We start from the raw sequence: 22,178 nt of genomic DNA, 5'->3' as shown, positions 1-22,178 counted from the left end.
ACACATATTTGTATTCATGAGTATTGGTCTGGGTATTTTCTATGTATATACAAAAAAAACATATATAATAAATAAATAATCTCAAGACAATTCACACAGCGCCATCTAGACCCAATTTAAGCTACCTGAAGCTTGTATTATGGGTACTAGACAACAGATACAAATACATAGGCATGTTTTTTTTTAAATACATACATATTATACATAGAAAATACCCAGACCGATACAAACAATCTTCAAATTCATTCATTAGTATATGAATACAAATGTTTGTGCCGTGCGAGGAATCGAACCCGCGACCATCGGAAGGCGGTGTGCTAAACCGCTAGACCACCGAGACCGTCAATTATGTAAGTAATTATATCAGTTGTCTAGTAGTAACACAAGTTCTGCTTAGCTTTTTTTTTTATGGATGATAATGGGATGGTGTTCCAGCCTGCGCTAACGGTTTACGCTGGCGGGGCACCAATGGAGGATGATAAGATGAGCATGAGGTCAAGTCAGTTAGCCCATCGTGACAAATTCAGCAGGAATTTATCACGATAGTTTCCAGGGGGAACCGCGTGGAGGTCAACCTGATATGGTACATTGTTAGTAATGGAGTCATGAGTCCACATTACTGACAATCCCCTTCCCCCCAGTTCTGCTTAGCTTGTGACTAGATGGCGTTGTGTGGATTGTCCAAGGTTATTATTATTATTATGAATACCACTAAGCGTAGATACGAAGTCGCGGACTTAGCTTGTTTTGTAAAATACTCGTCAATGCCACGTACAATTACGGCACTGAATAAATAATGATACATATTGATCATTACAATTCAATAATATACAGGGTCACCCATAATGTATAGGTTAGTCGAAATACAGTGTTAATTTTCAAGGAAATTAATAAAAGCTCAAGAAGTTCTTATAAATCCTTACAAATCTTACTTTTTTTTCATGATTAATAATGGAATGGTACACCCGCCTGCGCTAGCGGTTTACGCTGGCGGGGCACCAGTGGAGGATGATAAGATGAGATGAAGTCAAGTCAGTTTGCCCATCACGTTTAAATAATCAGGAGTTAACCACGATGGTTTCCAGGTGGATCCACGTGGAGGACGACCTAATATGGTACATTGCTACCATTGGACACTAGACGCCATTACTAATAATCCCATTCCCCCTACAAACATTTATTTATTCTGATGTATATTCTCTATTACTGTAAAGTTTTAACAAAATCCGTTTAGTAGTTTTTCCGTGAAAGAGTAACAAACATCCATCCATCCATCTATCAATCCATTTCTTTTTATTGAGGGGTCTGAGCTATTGTCAGCACTTGACAATAGCCTGAAGGATATTCTTAGGAGTGATGTTTATTGAGGGATCTGAGCTATTGTCAGCACTTGACAATAGCCTGAAGGATATTCTTAGGAGCGATGTTTATTGAGGGATCTGAGCTATTGTCAGCACTTGACAATAGCCTGAAGGATATTCTTAGGAGCGATGTTTATTGAGGGATCTGAGCTATTGTCAGCACTTGACAATAGCCTGAAGGATATTCTTAGGAGCGATGTTTATTGAGGGATCTGAGCTATTGTCAGCACTTGACAATAGCCTGAAGGATATTCTTAGGAGTGATGTTTATTGAGCGGTATGAGCTATTGTCAGCACTTGACAATAGCCTGAAGGATATTCTTAGGAGTGATGTTTATTGAGCGGTATGAGCTATTGTCAGCACTTGACAATAGCCTGAAGGATATTCTTAGGAGCGATGTTTATTGAGCGGTATGAGCTATTGTCAGCACCTGACAATAGCCTGAGGGATATTCTTAGGAGCGACGTTTATTGAGCGGTATGAGCTATTGTCAGCACTTGACAATAGCCTGAAGGATATTCTTAGAAGCGATGGTTTTTATCTCTTCAGGATAGAGTATATACTTTCCAAAAACCGATACAAACACTCATAATAACTTCCAAGGTAGGTACAAATTACTCGCTGCCAGTTTTTACGTACATACACTATTTCTAAGTATACCTTTCAATGCCAAGTACGATTACGACACTGAATAAATAATGATATATTGATCAGTACAATCCCAAAATGACATGATGTAACAATAAAATAAGTGATGGCTGTCTGTAAATCTTAATCTTACTGATATTATAAACTTTTTTTCGGACTACTCTAATGCTGTTGGCTTTACAGCTTCACCGGACGATAGGGGGCGAGTGCAGATGGCACTCCAAACCAAAGGGAGGACTTATGGAGCGGCTGAAGGCCAACTCTCGCCTGATAGATACAACTTTAGTCTGAATGCACCGCTAGGGGTTTGAACCTCGGCTCAGACCGTAATTTCGATCCCCATTTTTATGTTCTTTATGTGTATTATATATATATTTCTGACGACCTCGGTGGTCTAGCGGTCTAGCACTACGCTTTACGACCGATGGTCGCGGGTTAGATTTAAAAAAAAATCGCACAAAAGGCAAAACATTTGTATTCATGAGTATGATTGTTTGTATCGGTCTGGGTATTTTCTATGTACAATATGTATGTATTTACATAGTTAAAGCACTAAAACTAAACAAAAAAATGGTATCTATGTATATATGTATCAGTTGTCTAGTACCCATAACACAAGTTTTAGCTATTATAACTATTCAAAAGTGCTTAGCTTAACTTGAATAAAGGTTAGATTAAGTGTTGACAAAGTGATTTTTTTAAGTGCTGTGTGAATTGTAATGACTCAGGACAATGAGATTATTATTATTATATTATTATTATATTATATATAATACACATAAAGAACATCAAATATGTATATTAAAAATTTACAAAAATATATATTTCTTAGAGGATAATATTTTAAGAAAGATGTTACAAATGAATGTGGATGGTTATAAGGGCAGAGGAAGGCCAAAAAAGAGATGGATGGACTGTGTGAAAGATGATATGGTAAGAAAGGAAGTAAATAACGCGATGACTGCGAACAGGGATGAATGGAAGCGAAAAACATATTACGCCGACCCCAAATAAATGGGATAAGGAAGAAGCAGATGATGATATATTTCTTAGTATTTGTATCTGCTGTCTAGTACCCATAACACAAAATCTGTTTAGCTTTGGACGAGATGGCGCTGTGTAAATTGTCCTGGCCTATTATTAATCCTCACCAATATTATAAATGCGAAAGTAGGTCTGTCTGTCTGTCGTGCTATCACGCCAAAACTACTGGACGGATTTTATTGAAATTTAGTACATAATAGTTTGGTAGACAGACTAAACTCCAGACCCTGAGAAATGACATAGGCTAATTTTTAATGCGAAATAAGGGTTGTAAGGAGATGAAAGGTTCTATGGAAGTATCGTCATTTTTAAAGCTAGTAAATTTTTATCCTGTAAGTTTGTAAAATTTTTACCCTTAAGGTAGTAAAATTAAATAGAGAATGAAAGTTCGTATGGAAATTCGTTATTTTTGAAGCCAGAACGATATCAGACATGCCTTATTTGTATGTCACTATTCCACGCGGACGAAGTCGCATGCACAACTAGTATTAGCATTATTATTATTATTATTATTACTAGTATTATTTAGTATACTCGTGAACGAGTGCTGCTTGTAGGGACTGGTCTGCTCTTATCACTACGACTGATTTATTCTTCTTGTGTTTTTATATTTGAGCCTATAATAAATAAATTAGTGCTGGTTGGTAGTTTGTATTCACACGTACGACTTGTAAAATGTGATTTTACAAGGATTGTTTAAAAGAGCAACACACAAGTTTCTTGCTTATTCTTCTTGTGATGAGACAGCTTTCCGAATAAGCGGTAGATTTAAAAAAAAATGTTGACTATTCAAAAGTGCTTAAATTAAGTTTATTTGAATAAATAATTTTCTATTCTATTCTATTCTATTCTATAAGAGGTGAAAACGGTCTCATAAAGACAATCCGATTGACAGAAAAAACAAATTCGTTGTGACAGACGAACGCACACTGTCGCATCATACATGTTCCGTTTTACTTTGTATAGTTAAAGCACTAAAACTAAACAAACAATATGGCATGGTGTTTGTATGGTTAATAAACGCATGTAGATTATGAAAGAGGCCGTGACACCGATGTCTAGGAGCACCCGGCTGGCAAATGAAGCGTGAAGGATTATATTTTGTGATAGTTATAGTCTATTTACTGTAAGTTACTCAAGTTGGTTGTGTATTTAGTGTTTTGACTCTAATGCATTACTACTTAGTTTTGACATAAGAATGTAAAGTTAGAGTTTTTTAAAAGTGCAACACTTAAGATTCTTTATCATTCTTCTTCTGATGAAATAGATTTCCGAATGAGTGGTATATTTAATAAAGACTATTATAACTATTCAAAAGTGCTTAAATCTAAGTTTATTTGAATAAAGAATTTTCTATTCTATTTTATTCTACTGTGAATTTTTTAAGTGTTGACAAAGTGATTTTTTTAAGTGTTGACAAATATTTGGCGAGTGACCTAACAAGTCACAATAGGTCAGGTTTGTCAGGTTTGGTTTTTACTGGCTTCAATTTAGAATTTCTAGAAAAATAATGACTCAGGACAATTTACCATCTAGTCTGAAGCTAGGCTGAGAAAAAACGGATAAAAATATACATTTTTAAAGTTTATAAGTTGTTAACTATATTAATATAGATAGATATCCGAATTAAAAGAATAAATATATATGATCGGCGTCGGTGGCTTAGAGGTTTAACACACCGTCTTCCGATGCTTACGGGTTCGATTCCGCGCACGCCACAAACATTTGTATTCATGCTTATGATGGTAACGGTCTGGGTATTTTATATGTATGTATTTACGACAAAAAATATATTTATGTATTTGTATCAGTTATACCTCTATCTAGTACCCATATCACAAGCTTTTGCTTATTTAACTGGGGTCTAGATGGCGTTGTGTGAATTGTCCTAATATTATTAAATAAATATAATATAATAACTGTAATGATATAGTACAATATAAAGTGGTGTATAGAAGAACATATGGTAACGCTGCGATCGCCATATTCCTTACATGGCAAACGCAGCGTTACCATATTGCCTGTGGTTGGGCACCATATGTTGACCAGCGTGTGGTAATATTGAATGCACTACTGCAAGGTCACTCGTTATATTGATTTGTTTACAAACTACTTTAGTTCGTCGTAGTTTAATAATTTAATTTTCAATTCTGTTTGCATTATAAAAATAAATAAATTATGTTGTACAATTCACGCAACCTCATCTAGTTTGAAAGTAAGTCGAACGGTTAATAGACATTGTTAGGTATGCTTACTTCTTGCGATAAGACCGCCTTTTGTACATCCATATCTCTTTTCTGTATAATTCTGAATAATTATAAATCAACTAGCTGTCCAGGCAAACGTTGTTTTGCCTTAATTAAAAAAAAATTAGGGTTGGACTACCCCTAACATTTAGGGGGATGAAAAATAGATGTTGGCCGATTCTCAGACCTACTCAATACGCTCACAAAATTTCATGAGAATCGGTCAAGCCGTTTCGGAGGAGTATGGGAACGAAAACTGTGACACGAGAATTTTATATATAAGATTAATACTTTTTTTTTATTAATTGATAGTTCAATTCAGTATCATGTTTTTACTATAGAAAAGAAAAAATACCGCATTAAGTTTTCTTTTTTCTTAACATACGTACCTACATACCTACTGAATGTAGGTATAATAGTAAAAGACAAATCAATAGAAACGGATATCCGTTTACGTTTACAAATGTTTGTTTACTGAACAGAGGTTTGAAAAAATATATGTATTAATTGACTATTAAATATAATATATAAAATCAAAATATCTTTATTCACGTAGGTCTATTACAGACTCTTATGATATGTCAAATCTACGGTCAGTTGGAGTGCTTTTGAGCTAAAAAGATATGACCAGAAACTCTGCTCTTATTTTAATCAAATTGGCTTGTACATGACTACAGAAATATAGATTCGTTTTTATATTATTATATATTTTTGCAACTAATTCTCTAGAAAGATGTTTTGAAATAATTGTTCCAAATTAATTACATGTTAATTATTTAATTGTATTTTATGTTTGCCCGTCTATGGTAGGAATGATTGCATGCCGTTTTCTGTTGCTTGAAAATGCCTAAAAAATGTTTATAGACCTTTTCATTATATATTTTTTATTGTTGACATCTTCCATTAGCCTGCAGAAAAATTTCAATAAGTTTTAGATCACATTAGTCCAGTTTCAATTTAAACGATTACTTGCTTTTGAATCGAACTTTTAAGAATTTCTACTAAAATTGTGATTTCATTTTCAGTCCACATGTATCAACAGAAACTTCAAATCCGTCTACATCAGGCCTTCAAACTATTGACCCGGCAGACAGGGACAGCATGAGAAAAAATGAAGAGGACACAAGCAATGAAAAAGAAAATGAAGGGTCCCTCTCCGACTGGATATCTGGAGGGCCGATCGGCTCGAAGGGAGCTGTTCTCGTCTTCAGATCATGTGTCCTAGCGTCCAGATCTCCATCCATGGAATCCACTACGAAAACCATAGGCAATAATACTGGTACAACGATATTATTAAACAAAGCCAAGAATATGGCGAAAAGACTGGTAGCTGAGCCCCATTCCTTTAGTGTAAGACCAAAAACAATAATGCATGATGTTATGGAAACATTTGGTACTAGTAATAAGTTCTCAGGACAGGCTTATGTCGTCCGACATGTTAGTGAAACAGATATACCAGAGACAATATCTGTTGAGGAGCAAGGCCATGAGCCGGTTGAACATAAGAGAGATATTGAAGATGTACTCAATGATCTCAACAAGATCACTTTAAAGAAACACCTCAATATAGAAAATACGACAGCCAATATAAAACCACCCGAGGAGCCCCCTCCTCTTACCAAAGGTAAAGTTCTGAAACATGACTACAACTAATATATATTTTATTTAATTAGATGTTATTTAGCTAAAGTCCATTTCATTACTTACTGGATTTATATTCTTTTATTTAATTCCACTATCTTAGCATTTGTGAGACTACAAATATTCAGTGCGGAAATCTGACCATCGCTACTGGAAGCTTTGCAACCTTCTCTATCAGTGATCAAATTCCGACCATTATTGAACATATTGCGCTTTTAAACGAGGCATCATCACACAATGAATAGTTATATAGACGTTATATATACGTTTTAATATAACTAGCAACCAAACTATGAATCAACTAAGTGTGTCTCCACATGTCCTGGTAGCGGAATTAAACAAAATAATATAAATTCATTAAGCAACAGCTAGTATGTACACTTTATTAAAGGAATGGAATAACAAATAATTGACGGTCCACACAATGGTAAGTGGAAACCGTTGCTAATATACATGAACAGCACCGCATAGTTATATAATACGAGTGGTACCTATTATTTCAAGGCACTCCTGCGGACTAAGGTGTCATGCCTGTAATTTTTGAAACTTACGAAGGTATAAAAATTACAACTGTAATTTTCTTATCTTACGTTCAATTTATTTCCGTCGATCGTAACACATCTTTCAAAGCAAGCTGCTTGATGACTGAAATAAAGAGAGAAGTCTACATCAGTATTGCTACGTATATCCCAAATTTCTTGACGTTGCGAAACAAACACACTTTCGTATTTATAATATTAGTTAGTATCAACACAAATAATATATTGAGGTACCGATAGAGATAATATGCGAGTACAATTCCTTTTCAGACACAAAAGAAGATAAGAAAGCTAAAAAGAATAAATGTAAGAGTAAAAGAAAGAATCCCCAGATGCATCGCGTGCCGTCGTCGCAGTTTGACAGCGACGACTCTGAACATATGCTTGTGAAGGAAGTCGATAGTATTAAGGTAAGTTTTATATATTAGTAATGCAAGTATATTTGGCGGACTTAACACATGTGGTATTTTCTACGTAAATATGTTTTTATTTACCCAAGATTACTGTTCCACGCGAAGTCGCGGGAACAGCTAGTCTAGTATAAATAATAGGAATTACAATTTCCTTACATTTCTAACAATCATATTCTATCTATCTATCTAAAACACCGCAGGTCCTGGACAGCAACCACATGCCGGCCCGTGTACTGAAGATCACGTACAAGCTCGTGAATACGGAAACTAAGCTCCTACACAGGCTGCTGCAGGCTCATGGTCTCCAGGAGGCGATCCCTGATGCCAAAGACTTTAACCTTCTATGGGCTGGTCTGCATCCAAAGCCTGACGTCTTGAGGTCGCTCTCCCCATACCAGAGGGTGAATCATTTTCCTAGGTAAGTAGCTGTGCCCGCGGTTTCACCTGAAATTTATAGCCTATGCGTTATTCAGATGTATCCAATATAAGCTATATTATTGTAAAGTTTCATTAAAATTCGTTTAGTATTTTTTGCGTGAAAGATTAACAAACATCCGTCCATACACACACTTTTGTAATATTAGTAAGATTTTAATTACTAACCGACCCAGCAAGTGTTGTTTTATATATATTAATATCGCTATTAAAAAATATGGGTTTGGTAGAAGGGTGAAAGTTTAGAGTTGTATGTATTTTTTATTGTAGAATCATAAAATATACATATAATATTTAATAATAATCCAAACAGCGAAATCAAGGCCCAAGAAACAGCTTATATTATGGGTTTTATTTATTAACAAATATAAATGACTAAATACTACTTTATTTTTGTATGTACACAACCACAAACCAATACGAATAATCTCACTCATGAGGAGAGGAATCGAAGCCGTGACCACCGGCAGCTAAGCGATGCGTAAACAGCTAGATCTAGGCCGTCAAAAATATACAACACACTCGATTACTTCTTATCACATCATACCGCAGGCAAAACTAGTTAACCTTTAGTAAGTCATGCTAACTAAAATGTCCGTGTGTGTGTGTGGCGGCGTGATGGTTGGCTCAACCATTATAGTCGTGAATGAGTCCTGCTTGTAAGGGGGAAAGGGGATTGTTAGTAATGTGGACTGTTGACCCCATTGCTAGCAATGTACCATGTCAGGTCGACTCATCTGCTTCCTGGTGAATTTATCACGATGGGCTATGCTCATCTTATCATCCTCCACTGGTGCCCCGCCAGCGTAGACCGTTAGCGCAGGCGGGTGCACCATTCCATTATCATCCAGAAAAAAAAAAAAAGTCCTGCTTGTAGGGACTCGTCTGCTCTAATCACTACGACTGATTTACTCTTATTATTTAATACTTTAACGCTTATAAATTAGTGGTAGTTTTTATTCACACATTTCGACTCAATAATGTAGAGTAACAGAGGTAGGAAAGTAAAAGAGGACCACGCACGTTTATTATTCGTTCTTTTTGTGATGAGACAGCGTTGGAGCGGTAGATTAATTCAAAAGAGCTTAAATTAAGTTTATTTTCAATAAAGGATATTCTGTTCTGTTCTATTCTATCCTAACCAACATAATTCTGCAGATCATACGAGCTAACTCGCAAAGACAAACTGTTCAAGAACATTGAGAAGATGCAGTACTTCCGAGGGTTGAAGCACTTCGATTTCATACCGACGACGTTTCTGATGCCCGCCGAGTACAAGGAGCTGTGTTCCACCCACTACAGGACGAAGGGCCCGTGGATAGTGAAGCCGGCTGCTTCTAGCAGGGGCAGGGGGATCTATATTGTCAATACGGTGAGCAAATATCTTTACGTTATAATTATTCTCTTCTCTGTCTTCCTCTTCTTTTCTCACCCATCCTCTCTTTTTCTCTCTCTCAAAAATAATTTATTCATGTAGAACATTTTAGCCGCTTATGAATTTACCACGATGAGCTAACTGATCTGACCTCATCTTGTCATCCTCCACTGGTGCCCCGCCAGCGTAAACCGTTAGCGCAGGCGGGTGCACCATATATCTTTACGTTATAATTATTCTCTTCTCTGTCTTCCTCTTCTTTTCTCACCCATCCTCTCTTTTTCTCTCTCTCAAAACTCAAAAATAATTTATTCATGTAGGACATTTTAACCGCTTATGAATTTACCACAATGAGCTAACTGACCTGACCTCATCTTGTCATCCTCCACTGGTGCCCCGCCAGCGTAAACCGTTAGCGCAGGCGGGTGCACCATTCCATTATCATCCATAAACAATACAGCCCTCTTCCCATCTTTAAGATTAAGGTCCGCACATTAAAGGTATTTTTTTTTTATTTTCAGCCCGAGCAAATACCCAAAGGCGAGAATGTAGTGGTAGCGAAGTATATTGACAAGCCCCTCCTAATAGGGGGCCATAAGTGTGACCTTCGGCTGTACGTGTGCGTCACATCTATAGACCCCCTACTCATATATCTCTACGAAGAGGGTCTGGTCCGATTCGCCACAGTCAAATACGATAAGACCAACAAGAATTTGTGGAACCCGTGCATGCATCTGTGTAACTACAGCATCAATAAATACCACACAGATTATATCAAGTGAGTCGATACGGTTAATATTTTGTCATGTATAAATAATAATAAAATAAGAGAAGTAACACAGCCCCTAGCTAAACAGCGTGTTTGGGGGTATTAAACAACTGATACAAATAAATGAAATAAAAAAAAGAACCCTAGACAATTAACACAGCCATCTAGCCCCACGGTAAGCAGAGCTTGTGTTATGTGTATACATACGTAATCTACATAGAAAATATCTAGACCGATACAAACAATCATATTCATGAATACACATGTTTGTACTGTGCGAGGAATCGAACCTGCAACCATTCGAAGTGAAGCGGTGTGCTAGACCCCAGACCACCGAGGCCGTCAATACTTAATATGTATCACGAATTATTATTATATTTTGATGGCCTCGGATTTTTAGGACACTAGTTTTTTAACATAATTCTTTTGGGTTTGATTACAAACACAACAATTATTACACACAGTAAGTTTTTCTAATGTGACATTAAAATACATACACCCGAAATTTTCACCCTTCTACCATCAACCCCTAGTTTAAAAAAGTATATATATATAAATAACGTTTGCGGGGCAGCTAGTCTTTAGTCTTACAGCTTTTTGACTAGTGTTGGAATGACATCTGTAGATGAGATAATAATTGGGAGAGTTTTCACTGTTCCTACCTGCCCTACCCATTTTTAGTTCTATAGATTAGATCAATATATTTAGCATTTTTTCTGTATTATTGTTACTTATATGTAAAAATTAATAATAATTTCCTTAAACCATTAGATGTGATGACCCAAACGCGGGTAATATCGGCCACAAGTGGACGCTGTCAGCTTTACTGCGCCACCTCCGCAAGCAGGGCCGGAACACCACCGCGCTGATGGCCGCCATTGAGGACCTGGTCGTCAAGTCTATACTGTCCTCGGCGCAGACCATAACGGCTGCCGCCAGGGTGTTCGTGCCCAATTTCTTCAACTGTTTCGGTGAGCTGTTCTTATGTTTATTTTGTCTCAGATAAGAGATAGCTTTTTGTCCTCATGATACAATTTATCTTATTTGTTTTCAACAATCTGCACTAGTCGTGACCACCGGTTTTGTCTGCTTGTTTTGAGATAAGAGATAGCCTGTATTTGTCCTCATGATACAATTTATGTTATTTATTATTTGCCATCATCGTAGTATAAAAAAATTAATTATATTAGCAACAGCTATGGCAACTAATCTGCTTTGTAACTTGTTAATGTTGCCAATAAAGGTTTTATCTATGTATCTATTTATGAACAGATGCACTCACTTTATCGATTATTGCATGTATATGGATAGTTTAAAAAAATTAATTTATAGACAAACCAACAACGATACAGTAAGTTTTCAACAAAAAGGGGCGGCCGTAATGTAATTTTCTTGTTAATTTTTCTTTTTTTCAGAATTATTCGGCTATGACATCCTTATTGATGATATGCTGAAGCCTTGGCTACTTGAAATTAATTTGTCTCCAAGGTAAGAAGCCCAACAGTGGGACGGGTATAGTTTGACAATTGAGCAGCGTTATATTCTACATACAGTTTGACAAATTGTATTTTTAATAATGGATGGAACACCCGCCAATTGCTGTAGTCGCGACCAGCGTAAAGAAAACAAATGATTTTAACTTAGATTTAGTTTAATAATAAAATACAACATTCTTTGTAACTAAGTAACTATAACTAAAATGTATGTACACAGTGCAAACGAATGTACCTCAGAAGTCTTAACACAAATCACAGTTGCTACCAGAACATAGTGTTTTACAGATTTAATATATAGTTAAAAATAGTAATATTAAAACTGTCCAACTACTATATTGAAATTGTGAAATTGCGGGTTCATTCCTCGGCGCATGTAAGTTCTGCTCTCCAGCACTGGATAGGGCTGAGCACTACATATATAACGCGCCTGCGGAGAATAATAAGATGTATATTAGATCAGCTCAGTTATGCCATCATGGCCGATCTACCATGAATTTATCACGATCCAAGGGGAACCGCACTGACGTTGACCTGGTACATTGCCAGTAATGGGTTCATTAATAAGTAATGTAAAAACCCTGGAAATTTATATCCGGGAAAAATAGAAATAATAAAAAAAAAGAAATGAATGTTAGTTACTCCATTAGTCCAGATTACTATCAATGCCCTTCTCTTCGTTCGCTGTGTATGAACTCTCTTATTGTCATGTTTGTGTGAATGTTTACCGAATAAATGTTTGTTTATTGATATCTAAATTTGGCCGAAAGAGAATTTTCGGAGCCGTAAAACTGCTTAATAAAAAAATTTATATGTAAATGGCGGATGTTTGCAGCCTGGCGTGCGAGAGTCCGCTGGACGCGCGCGTGAAGTCCGCGCTGGTGGCCGACACCCTCACGCTGGTGGGGCTGCCCGCGCTCACACACAACCACCACCTCGCGCCGCTCAACTCCCTCAAGATGAGAATCGGCGCCGTGAGACAACTTTTACTATTACAATTCACTGAATTATCAAGACTGACTCCGAAGGGCATCAATGGTATATATGTATACATAGGAGTGATGCAAATATAGGGATGGATACATAAATATAAAAATATTGGTAACATGTATGTACATGTTACCAAAAGAAGAACTAGTAGGATAGATGTAGAAATAGAAATAATCTTTATTCAAGTAAACTCTATAGAAGCACTTTTGAATAGTCATATTTTTGATTCTACCACTCATTCGGAATGCAGATTCATCACAAGAAGAATAAGCAAGAAACTTGTGCGTTGCTCTTTTGAATCTATTCAAAAAAAAACATTATGTTTTTTTTTATATAACGTACTTCTTATCATTTCATGGAGTCATACAGTTTAGAATATTCAACCTGGTAATATATATATACATATATAGTTAAATAATATAATGCCGACAGGTTCTAATTTAATATTTTATCCGGCTCGAAGGACTTTGATTAATTAGGTATGTTAACGCACAGTGCCGGCGCGTACACTCCGCGGAGAACATGTGCGTGCGCGGCAAGCAACCGGCTGGTACTGGCGGTACTGGCGGTACTGGTACTGGTAGTACAGGTACTGGAGGAGGAGGCCCCGCTCTGACCGGCGAAGAAGCGCGTCTGGTGCGTGCGGTGCGGGCGCAGTACTCGCGTCGTGGAGGCTTCGTGCGGATATTCCCCAGCCAGAACTCCTGGCAGAAGTATTCGCAGTACCTAGGTCAGTACACGCAACCTTCCACGGTTTTATAAGCTTACATCGACGGAAATTTACTGGTGATACAAGGAAAGTAAAGTGCATCTTTTCTTTGTATCCTGTAATTAATGAACCAGATGGGCCGCTGCAGGTACAACTTCATAAAATTGGGTATTCAAAGGAGGCTTGCGACTGCGGGGCGCCATCCTAGTATATGGTCCATCTATTGTCCTGTCCTTTGTGCCCAACATCCTGCACAAATTAAGATCTAAAAAATGCAACAGCATGCGCAAAAGTCGTCGCAACATTCTAGGAAAAATACATTTAGTTGCCATTGAAACGAAAGAATAAAATTAATTACTCTGTCAAATTTCACCCTCCAATCGAAATAGTACTTATAAATAATAATAGTAATTTTATTTGTAAAAGATTTTGAATACATTACATATATGATGTTTTTGAAAACATGGCCCAGGACATACATATATACGAAGTATATCATCGTATCCGTCAGGCGGGAGTTGGCCTTCAGCTCCTCGTAAGTCCTTCCTTTGGTTTGGAGTGCCATCTGTACTCGCCCCCTATCGTCCGGTGAAACTGTAAAGGCCATCTGCCTACAACATTAGAGTAGTCCGAAAAAAAACGGAGTATAGAGGAGACATGTGCATGCACGGCGCAGATCCTGTGACCGGCGTGCCGGTGTGCTCGACGTCGCTGAACAACAACGTGCCGTACCAGGTGGTGCAGCACAACTACAACCTGCTGGTGCACGCGCACGTGTTGCCGCACTTCCAACACGCCACCGTCGCCACCAGCCTCACAGACACGCCGCAGAGGTGACACGATTGCTTATATTTTATAGTTTTGAACTTTGTTTAGGTGTGTTTTATATATTAACAGATAATATTATACATACATATGTACATACGTTTTATCATTAAACGTACATACATTGCAACCCAACATTTTGACATGCACGATTCCGAGTCCGCTAACGATGCTCAAAGACACCGCGCGCGATAAATTATCAATGTTTTATTATATGTATTATGACATCTCAAAGAATTTGTGGAATAACCACACATTCTTGTGGGCCTTCGAGCCGGATAATCTTATTAATATTGTGAATGCGAAAGTTTGTGAGAATGGATGGATGTTTGTTACTTTTTCGCACAAAAACTACTGAACGGATTTTGATGAAATTTTACAGTAATATAGCTTATAGATCAGAATAACATAGGTGCGAGCACAGCTTGTAATTTGTAACACGTGGTGTAAATTGGGCGAAGTATAATATCAAGTAAGTGCGATGCAGACGAAGTTGCGCGGGTCAGCTAGTGTATCATGTATGATTGATTTCATCATTTGTATTTCTTTCTTTCTTTCTTTCTTTGATATATTAAAGAGCTCAAATTTTAATACATATTTTTGTATGATACGTATTAGTAGTATAAGTACAGGAGCCAACATAATATCAGCGCTGCAAATTTATCTCTCAGCCATCAGCCATCTGACAGCCTCGGTGGTCTAGTGGTTTAGCACACCGCTTTACTATCCGATGGTCGTGGGTTCGATTCCTCGCACGGTACAAACATTTGTATTCATGAGTATGATTGTTTGTATCGGTCTGGGTGTTTTCTATGTATAATATGTATTTATTTACAAAAAAAAATGTATTCATGTATTTATATCAGTTGTCCCATAACACAAGCTCTGCTTAGCTTGGGACTAGATGGTGTTGTGTGAATTGTCCTGGGATATTATTATTATTATCTCTAGCTTTGTGATGATAAACTTATCAATCTATCTATCTATCAAAGCAGAACACGTCTTACAAAGCTAGAAGCTTGACTATAGCAGAATTGGGTAACACAGACCTTGTACACAGTATTTCGATCGGAGCGGATCAGTGAGTGAGCGTTGTCGTGTGCAGGCTACAGCGGTACGAGGCGGTGCTGGTGACGTCGACGGCGCCCGCCGTCAACCTGCAGGAACCGTCGCCACGTGCCGCCGCCACCACCACCACCACCACCACCGCCGCTGGTGACCAGCGCCACGCCAAGCTGCTCATCAAACGGCAGCTGCGGGACGGACTGCGGCTCACGTATGTCTCTCACCCTACACAAATCCTTGGAACACGATTACAAAATTACAGTTGCTCTGTAACGTTCTAAAATTGATGTTATGGACGAATACAGTATACGATACTCGTACTGTACTGTTAAATTCGTCAAATAATATATGGAATCATGTATTATTGTGTTGTGCAGCACGGGCGAGGGTCGTCGCGCGTTCGGCCTGTTCCTGACGCACGTGCTGAAGCGCGTGTCGTGTCCGGCCAACGAGCTGGCCGTGCAGCACGCCGCGCTCGTGCTGCGCTTCCTGCGCCGCGCCTGCAGCTCGCTCCGGATGCCCTACAATGTACAGGTGACGCTTGGCTGCACGCGCACTGCATCCACACTTGACGCTTGGCTGCACGCGCACTGCATCCACACTTGACGCTTGGCTGCACGCGCACTGCATCCACACTTGACGCTTGGCTGCACGCGCACTGCATCCACACTTGACGCTTGGCTGCACGCGCACTGCATCCACACTTGACGCTTGGCTGCACGGGCACTGCATCCACACATGACGCTTGGCTGCACGCGCACTGCATCCACACTTGACGCTTGGCTGCACGGGCACTGCATCCACACATGACGCTTGGCTGCACGCGCACTGCATCCACACTTGACGCTTGGCTGCACGGGCACTGCATCCACACATGACGCTTGGCTGCACGCGCACTGCATCCACACTTGACGCTTGGCTGCACGGGCACTGCATCCACACATGACGCTTGGCTGCAGGGGCACTGCATCCACACTTAACGCTTGGCTGCACGCACACTGTATCCAAATGTGATGCTTGGCTACACGCGCATAGTAATGTATAAGTGACGCTTAAGGAAGTAGTGATGTGCCATATAAGGTCAAACTCTATGTGATCCCGTCTGGTCATTAATACCTAGTAAACTTGCTACGTTGGACTAACTAACCTGAATTCTCTCACTCGTTCTATCATTCTTCACTGGCGCATATCGTTAGCTCAAACATTTCCCATTCCATTAAGGGGCGTTCATAAATTACGTGAGATGTTTAAGGAGGGGAGGAGGTCGAATCAAAACTCATCTAATCTTACGTTGGAGAATCTCGGCAAATATCACGCTATTTTTGTCTAATTGGAACAAAAAAAACATTATATTATTTCCATTTAATTCAGATTGTACATGCTTATTACACTTATAACTCTCAGCAATATTGATTACTAGTCTTAACTCGTCATAATAAAAAAAAGCACGAAGCATTTTTTTTCTTGTTACAAACACAAATTTTGAAAAATTCACGTGAGTTTGGGGGATGGGGGAGGGGCTTGAATAAAATCTCACAACATCTCACCATTACAGAAAATTAAAAAAAACACCTCACGTAATTTATGGACGCCCCCGTATCATCCATCAAAATGTTAGAATGCTAGTCATGGTGTTATGAAGGTGTTGGTTTTTGTCTCGTGTGACATGTTACGTATTCACGCTAGATGTATTCCTGCAACGTTTTGTCTTCTCTGGCTTTTGTAACATATTCAGGAATAATAAATAAAAAAATTCGTCATAAAGTCGGTACATCATAGAGTATTAATATAGCATACATTGTGAACAAGATCATAGACTAAGAACATATCCGTATATTATTCCTGCATGTATTATAGCACTGTGTATCTATGTTTTGCATGATGGTTGTATTATATGTTTAATTTATTCACATAAGTGTATATTTATTTTATATTTTGTTACCTTATTTCCACTCACGTGCCACCTACTTTATTTTTATTTATACTCTCTCTCCTAAGGTTGTCTGGAAGAGATTGCATTAGCGATTAGACCGCCTTCTGTACCTTCTTCTTTCTTTAATGTATTGTTATATATTATTTTCTTTTTATGCATCTACTTTTAATATTGGTGCAATAAAGAATTATAAATAAAAGAAATAAAAATTGATTGATTATATTGGCATGTTTTAAATTCAAATTTTGAAGAATATCTTGTCCACAATTTTCAGAAATGTGACATTTAATTTATGTTACTTCAGTAGTTATATTTATATACTTTTATCAAATTTGCACAACACAAAATATATGTGTAATCTTGAACAGTATTAATTTAAAAGAGCAACATGCAGATTTCTCGTTTATTCTTCTTGTGATGAGTATGCGTTCCGAATGAGTGGTAGAATCAATAAAATATATGACTATATCTAGTCTAATAATGGTAGTATTCCAAATGCAACATACCAAATACTATTTCAGTTTGTATTTAATAATAATAAAGACATTTATTCAGCATTACAGTATTCTTAGATGCTATCTATCTTGTATACTATATACTTATATACTAAATACTTTGTTGTACAATGAATAACGTATAAAGAGATGCAATTAATTTTAAAATAGATACGTGACTTATCCCAAACGAGGCATTTTCGAGGCACTTCTAGTCAACCTTTGAGCGACTGAGAGAAATGGTGGAGTGGTGGTGACATTTACAATGATTAATTATTTGTATTTTATTTGAAACTATCTACTCGCTCTAGCTTCGCACGAGTGTATATATATATAAACCTTAAGTATAATACCCGTATTTAACCGTGAGTATTATACATATAAACCTTCCTCTTAAATCTTAAACACTACTCTGAATCACTCTATCTATTAAAAAAACCTTTCAAAATGCGTTGCATAGTTTTAAAGATTTAAGCATACATAGGGACGGACAGACAGCGACAGCGACTTTGTTTTATACTATGTAGTAATATGCATTTTAGGCCCCATTTTGCAATAATATTATTTGACAGTTTTGAGGTGTGCACGAATAAATCGGTGGAGTTTTTTCAGGGTCCGCCAGCGAAGATGTGTGATAAAGACCGGTGCGCGGTGATTGCGAAGCAGCTGAACGACTTCCTCTACATGTATTACCGCGAGACGGACCTCTACACGGACAGCGAGGACCGCGACGGCTGCGTCTCCGACATACACTTCGCGCAGTTCCTCTACTCCGCCAGGTATGCTCCAAAGTGTAATAAGTTGTTCAGCACGCTCTGTTAATTCCCATGGTCGTACGTTCGACTTCTCGATGGATCGATGTGAATTGAATGAATGCAAATATATTCATGATCCAAAGTGTAATAAGTTATTTAGCACGCTCCCTTAATTCCCATGGTCGCGAATTCGATTTCTCGATGACTCAATGTTAATTGAATGGATGCAAATATATGCATGGTCCCAAGTGTAATAAGTTGTTTAACACCCTCCCAGTGGTGGAACAGTGTGGATTAAATGGTTACAAATATGTACACATACACATACATATTATACATAGAAAATACCCAAACCGATACAAATAATCATACTCATGAATACAAATGTTGGTACCGTGCGAAGAATCGAACCCGCGACCATCGGGAATAAAGCAGTGTGCTAAACCGAGGTCGTATGGCTTTCTGCTGTTTTGGACAGGCGATCATTTTACGTAATGAAAGTTCTTACCAGCGGCCATTTTCCAGATATTTATCAAATGACATAGTTGCTAACTTTACTTTTGTTCTTATTACTGATTTTTACGTATCTAAGCCATTTCTATCCTGTAACTCTGTCTCCAGCGAGGCGGACCTGGAAGACGTGCTGCTGCTGGTGCTGAAGATGGAGAACTACGTGACCACGTTCCTGGGAGACAGCCGCAACCCGTTCTGCGTGGACCTGCCTCCGTCGCGGCTGAGCGTGGAGTCCCCCGCACGACACACGCTGCTCAAACACCTCGCCTCGCTGTCGCCCGTCAACACCAGGCGGTACAGGTGAGGTTTTATCATTTTACATACAATGACACAGCTTTCTTACTGTCCATGCAAATAAATGAAATTGAAGAGTCTGTCTCTCTGTCTGTTTGTTCTTGTTAAGCTGACTGAACTGACTTTGACTTTCACTGGAACTCTGTTTGTTAGTAGTTCATAAGTTTTAAAGCGTATAGATCAAAATTTATTTTAAGGTTTTTACATGATTTCTGGCAAAAAAGAATTCTGTGACATTACTATTCCTTTCTGCTTGGTATATTCTTTTATTACATCGTATGGGTGGATAGCTTTTTCGTGCATATTTTAGATTTTTTGAGTTGAAGAATGACATTAAAATTACACATAAAAAATAAAAAATAACGACGCCAGTGGTACTCCATGCATTGTTATGGCTAAGTATTAAAATAACAAATCTCCGGACCCAGTAATTTCACCGTCATGTTTATACTGAAATACTTGGCGTCAGAAATATACACATACAGACAAATATACCCATGCAGATGATTTTGAACAGCCTGTACTTCGATGAAAGTACATAATACTGTATTAATTCAATACAAATTTCGAAACAAATTAATAAATATATATAAATGTGTCTACAGACCACTGCCAGAGTCGCAAAGCCGCTCCGAATCTGAAGAACCGGCCGGCTCGGAACAGGACGTGCCTCCGCCGCCGTACACCAGCTCGGACCTCGTCCTCAAAGATTCCCTCAAGGAGGAGAAGCCTCTCAACATGGCCCTCAAATATGCGAGATCCTAGCGGTAAACTGAATCAATATAACGATCATTTATATATTGAAAAAAATTAAATGCACACTTGTTATCTTGTTCCCTTATGCCACCAATTTTGGTGACAGTTTCAAATGTCACCTTTAAAACAGAAATTAACAGTCGCCGAATGAAGAAAACAATTACATTAGTTATTTATTTCAGAACGAACTTTCTGTTTCGGCTACTTTTAGTATGTTTAAAGAAAAGTCAATAATAACCGTATGGAATACAAGCCATGTTACTAGCCAGAAATCTAGCTTACTTCAGGTGACAATTTTTTAAAAATAGATTATGTTTTAACCACTAATAACAAAGAAATATATACCAAAACTAAAATGTTACCATATTAAAATATTAACATAGATAAATAAACATTCATTGTCATTCTGTAGGCTATGATTAATTGTGCATCTTGATTTTTTTATATATCAATGATCATACATTTAACAAGTGCAATCAAATATATAATTTTAGTTGACCGTGACTATACCAAGCAAATTACACGTCCACGTGTATAAACATAACTTCACATCACCAAAATGTATAATAATATTGATCTCTGGTGGAAATAGACTTATGCAATATTAAATTAAATAAAAACAGAGTGTTGATAGTCCGCCAGCTTTACGACCGTTGAAACATTCTATAATTTGTGATTTATATACTTATTTAACAATACTTAACGGACGTACAAATTTATATTCCATTTTATTTTTTATATTTTAACTTGAAAAGTGTTTTAAGTAATAAAAATTGGGACTAAAGGGAGTTAAAGGAATAAATTGGCTGTCGAAATATAAATTAAGCAGATTTTAAAAATTAATGGGTAGTAGGGACATCTATATATAAAGCAAATATACACAGAACAAATCCATAGAGAGGAGACTTGAACTGGACCAAAAGAGATAAAAATGTCTACAGTGGATTTTTGTTTGTGTAATATCAAACTTTTTTTTTTGTATAAGGGGCCGTACATTAATCACGTGATTTTTTTAGCATTTTAGTCCCGTCTCCCCTTGGTGATACGGGGTGCGTTTTAAAATTAACCCACCCACCCTTAATCGCGTGTTTTTAGTACCTATTAAGAATCTTATTTATAGAATATTGACATAAACATAGGCGTGTTTAAAGTTTCAATAATCTATAAAATTTTATTGTAGTAAAAGTCGAAGTCCCACTACACGTCGCTTTTCGGTTTAAAAGAAAAATAAATACACGTGATACATAACTACACCCCCTCCCCGCTTGTGATATTTTATGATTTTTGCCCCCTTTGAAGCACGTGATTAATGGAAGGCTCCTAACTGAATGATAAGGTGGTAACTCAATGATAAGCGACGACCGTCGCCCATATACATGAACAGCACTACGGACCTCACGTCATCACATGACGCCTATGGTAACCAAAGCATGGGCTATCTCATGCGTTATTCTAAAGGATTGGGAAGTTATAGCTCTGTATCAATACTGCCATATCTCACCCTTCGACTTTAGCTTACAAGGTCGAGCTTGGTTGAAATAGATAAGATGGCGGTACCAATGCATATGACTTTGTTCGAAGTCTACCTCATTAAATAAGGGGAAATAACACACCTAACTTCGCGGCTGTAATTCTAAAAGGGGTAGTCAGATATGTTGACAACAAAAACAATACTTGGATTGATCTTGATTTCTGAATGATTCTTTAGTGATGCCGACACATATATAAAACAAAATACAGGTTTAGTCGGAAAGTTGGTAAGGTTCTAAGGATATAAAAGTGCTTGTGGTAACGCACAACTTTTATTCTACAACTCTCCCTGACACTATATAATTTATTCGAAAATAACGGGTACAAAGTTGTTATTTAAAAATACAAT

General features: G+C 37.6%; 1 protein-coding gene across 1 annotated transcript; it reads left to right on the top strand.

Moving 5' to 3' along the window:
- The first annotated feature begins 5,878 nt into the window (after positions 1-5,878).
- Positions 5,879-21,394, top strand: LOC131842921 (uncharacterized). Its single transcript, XM_059191496.1, has 16 exons — positions 5,879-5,892; positions 6,326-6,924; positions 7,751-7,890; positions 8,094-8,311; positions 9,487-9,700; positions 10,225-10,481; positions 11,244-11,443; positions 11,888-11,960; positions 12,801-12,939; positions 13,451-13,685; positions 14,341-14,497; positions 15,595-15,765; positions 15,932-16,082; positions 18,594-18,760; positions 19,358-19,549; positions 20,149-21,394. The coding sequence occupies exons 1-16, from the start codon at positions 5,879-5,881 to the stop codon at positions 20,306-20,308; spliced, it is 3,087 nt and encodes a 1,028-aa protein (XP_059047479.1). The 3' UTR covers positions 20,309-21,394.
- The last annotated feature ends 784 nt before the right edge of the window (positions 21,395-22,178 follow it).

Source organism: Achroia grisella, unplaced genomic scaffold (genome assembly GCF_030625045.1).
Source record: "Achroia grisella isolate CSIRO2021 unplaced genomic scaffold, CSIRO_AGI_Agris_v1 utg1086, whole genome shotgun sequence".
NCBI classification, from domain to species: Eukaryota; Metazoa; Arthropoda; class Insecta; order Lepidoptera; family Pyralidae; genus Achroia; species Achroia grisella.
This window is presented reverse-complemented; position numbering and strand designations above follow the sequence as displayed.

Coding starts and splice junctions, on each gene's coding strand:
- LOC131842921 (XM_059191496.1), top strand. Junction 7,891..8,093: donor AGGAAGTCGATAGTATTAAG/GTAAGTTTTATA, acceptor AAAACACCGCAG/GTCCTGGACAGCAACCACAT. Junction 13,686..14,340: donor GAAGTATTCGCAGTACCTAG/GTCAGTACACGC, acceptor TGCACGGCGCAG/ATCCTGTGACCGGCGTGCCG.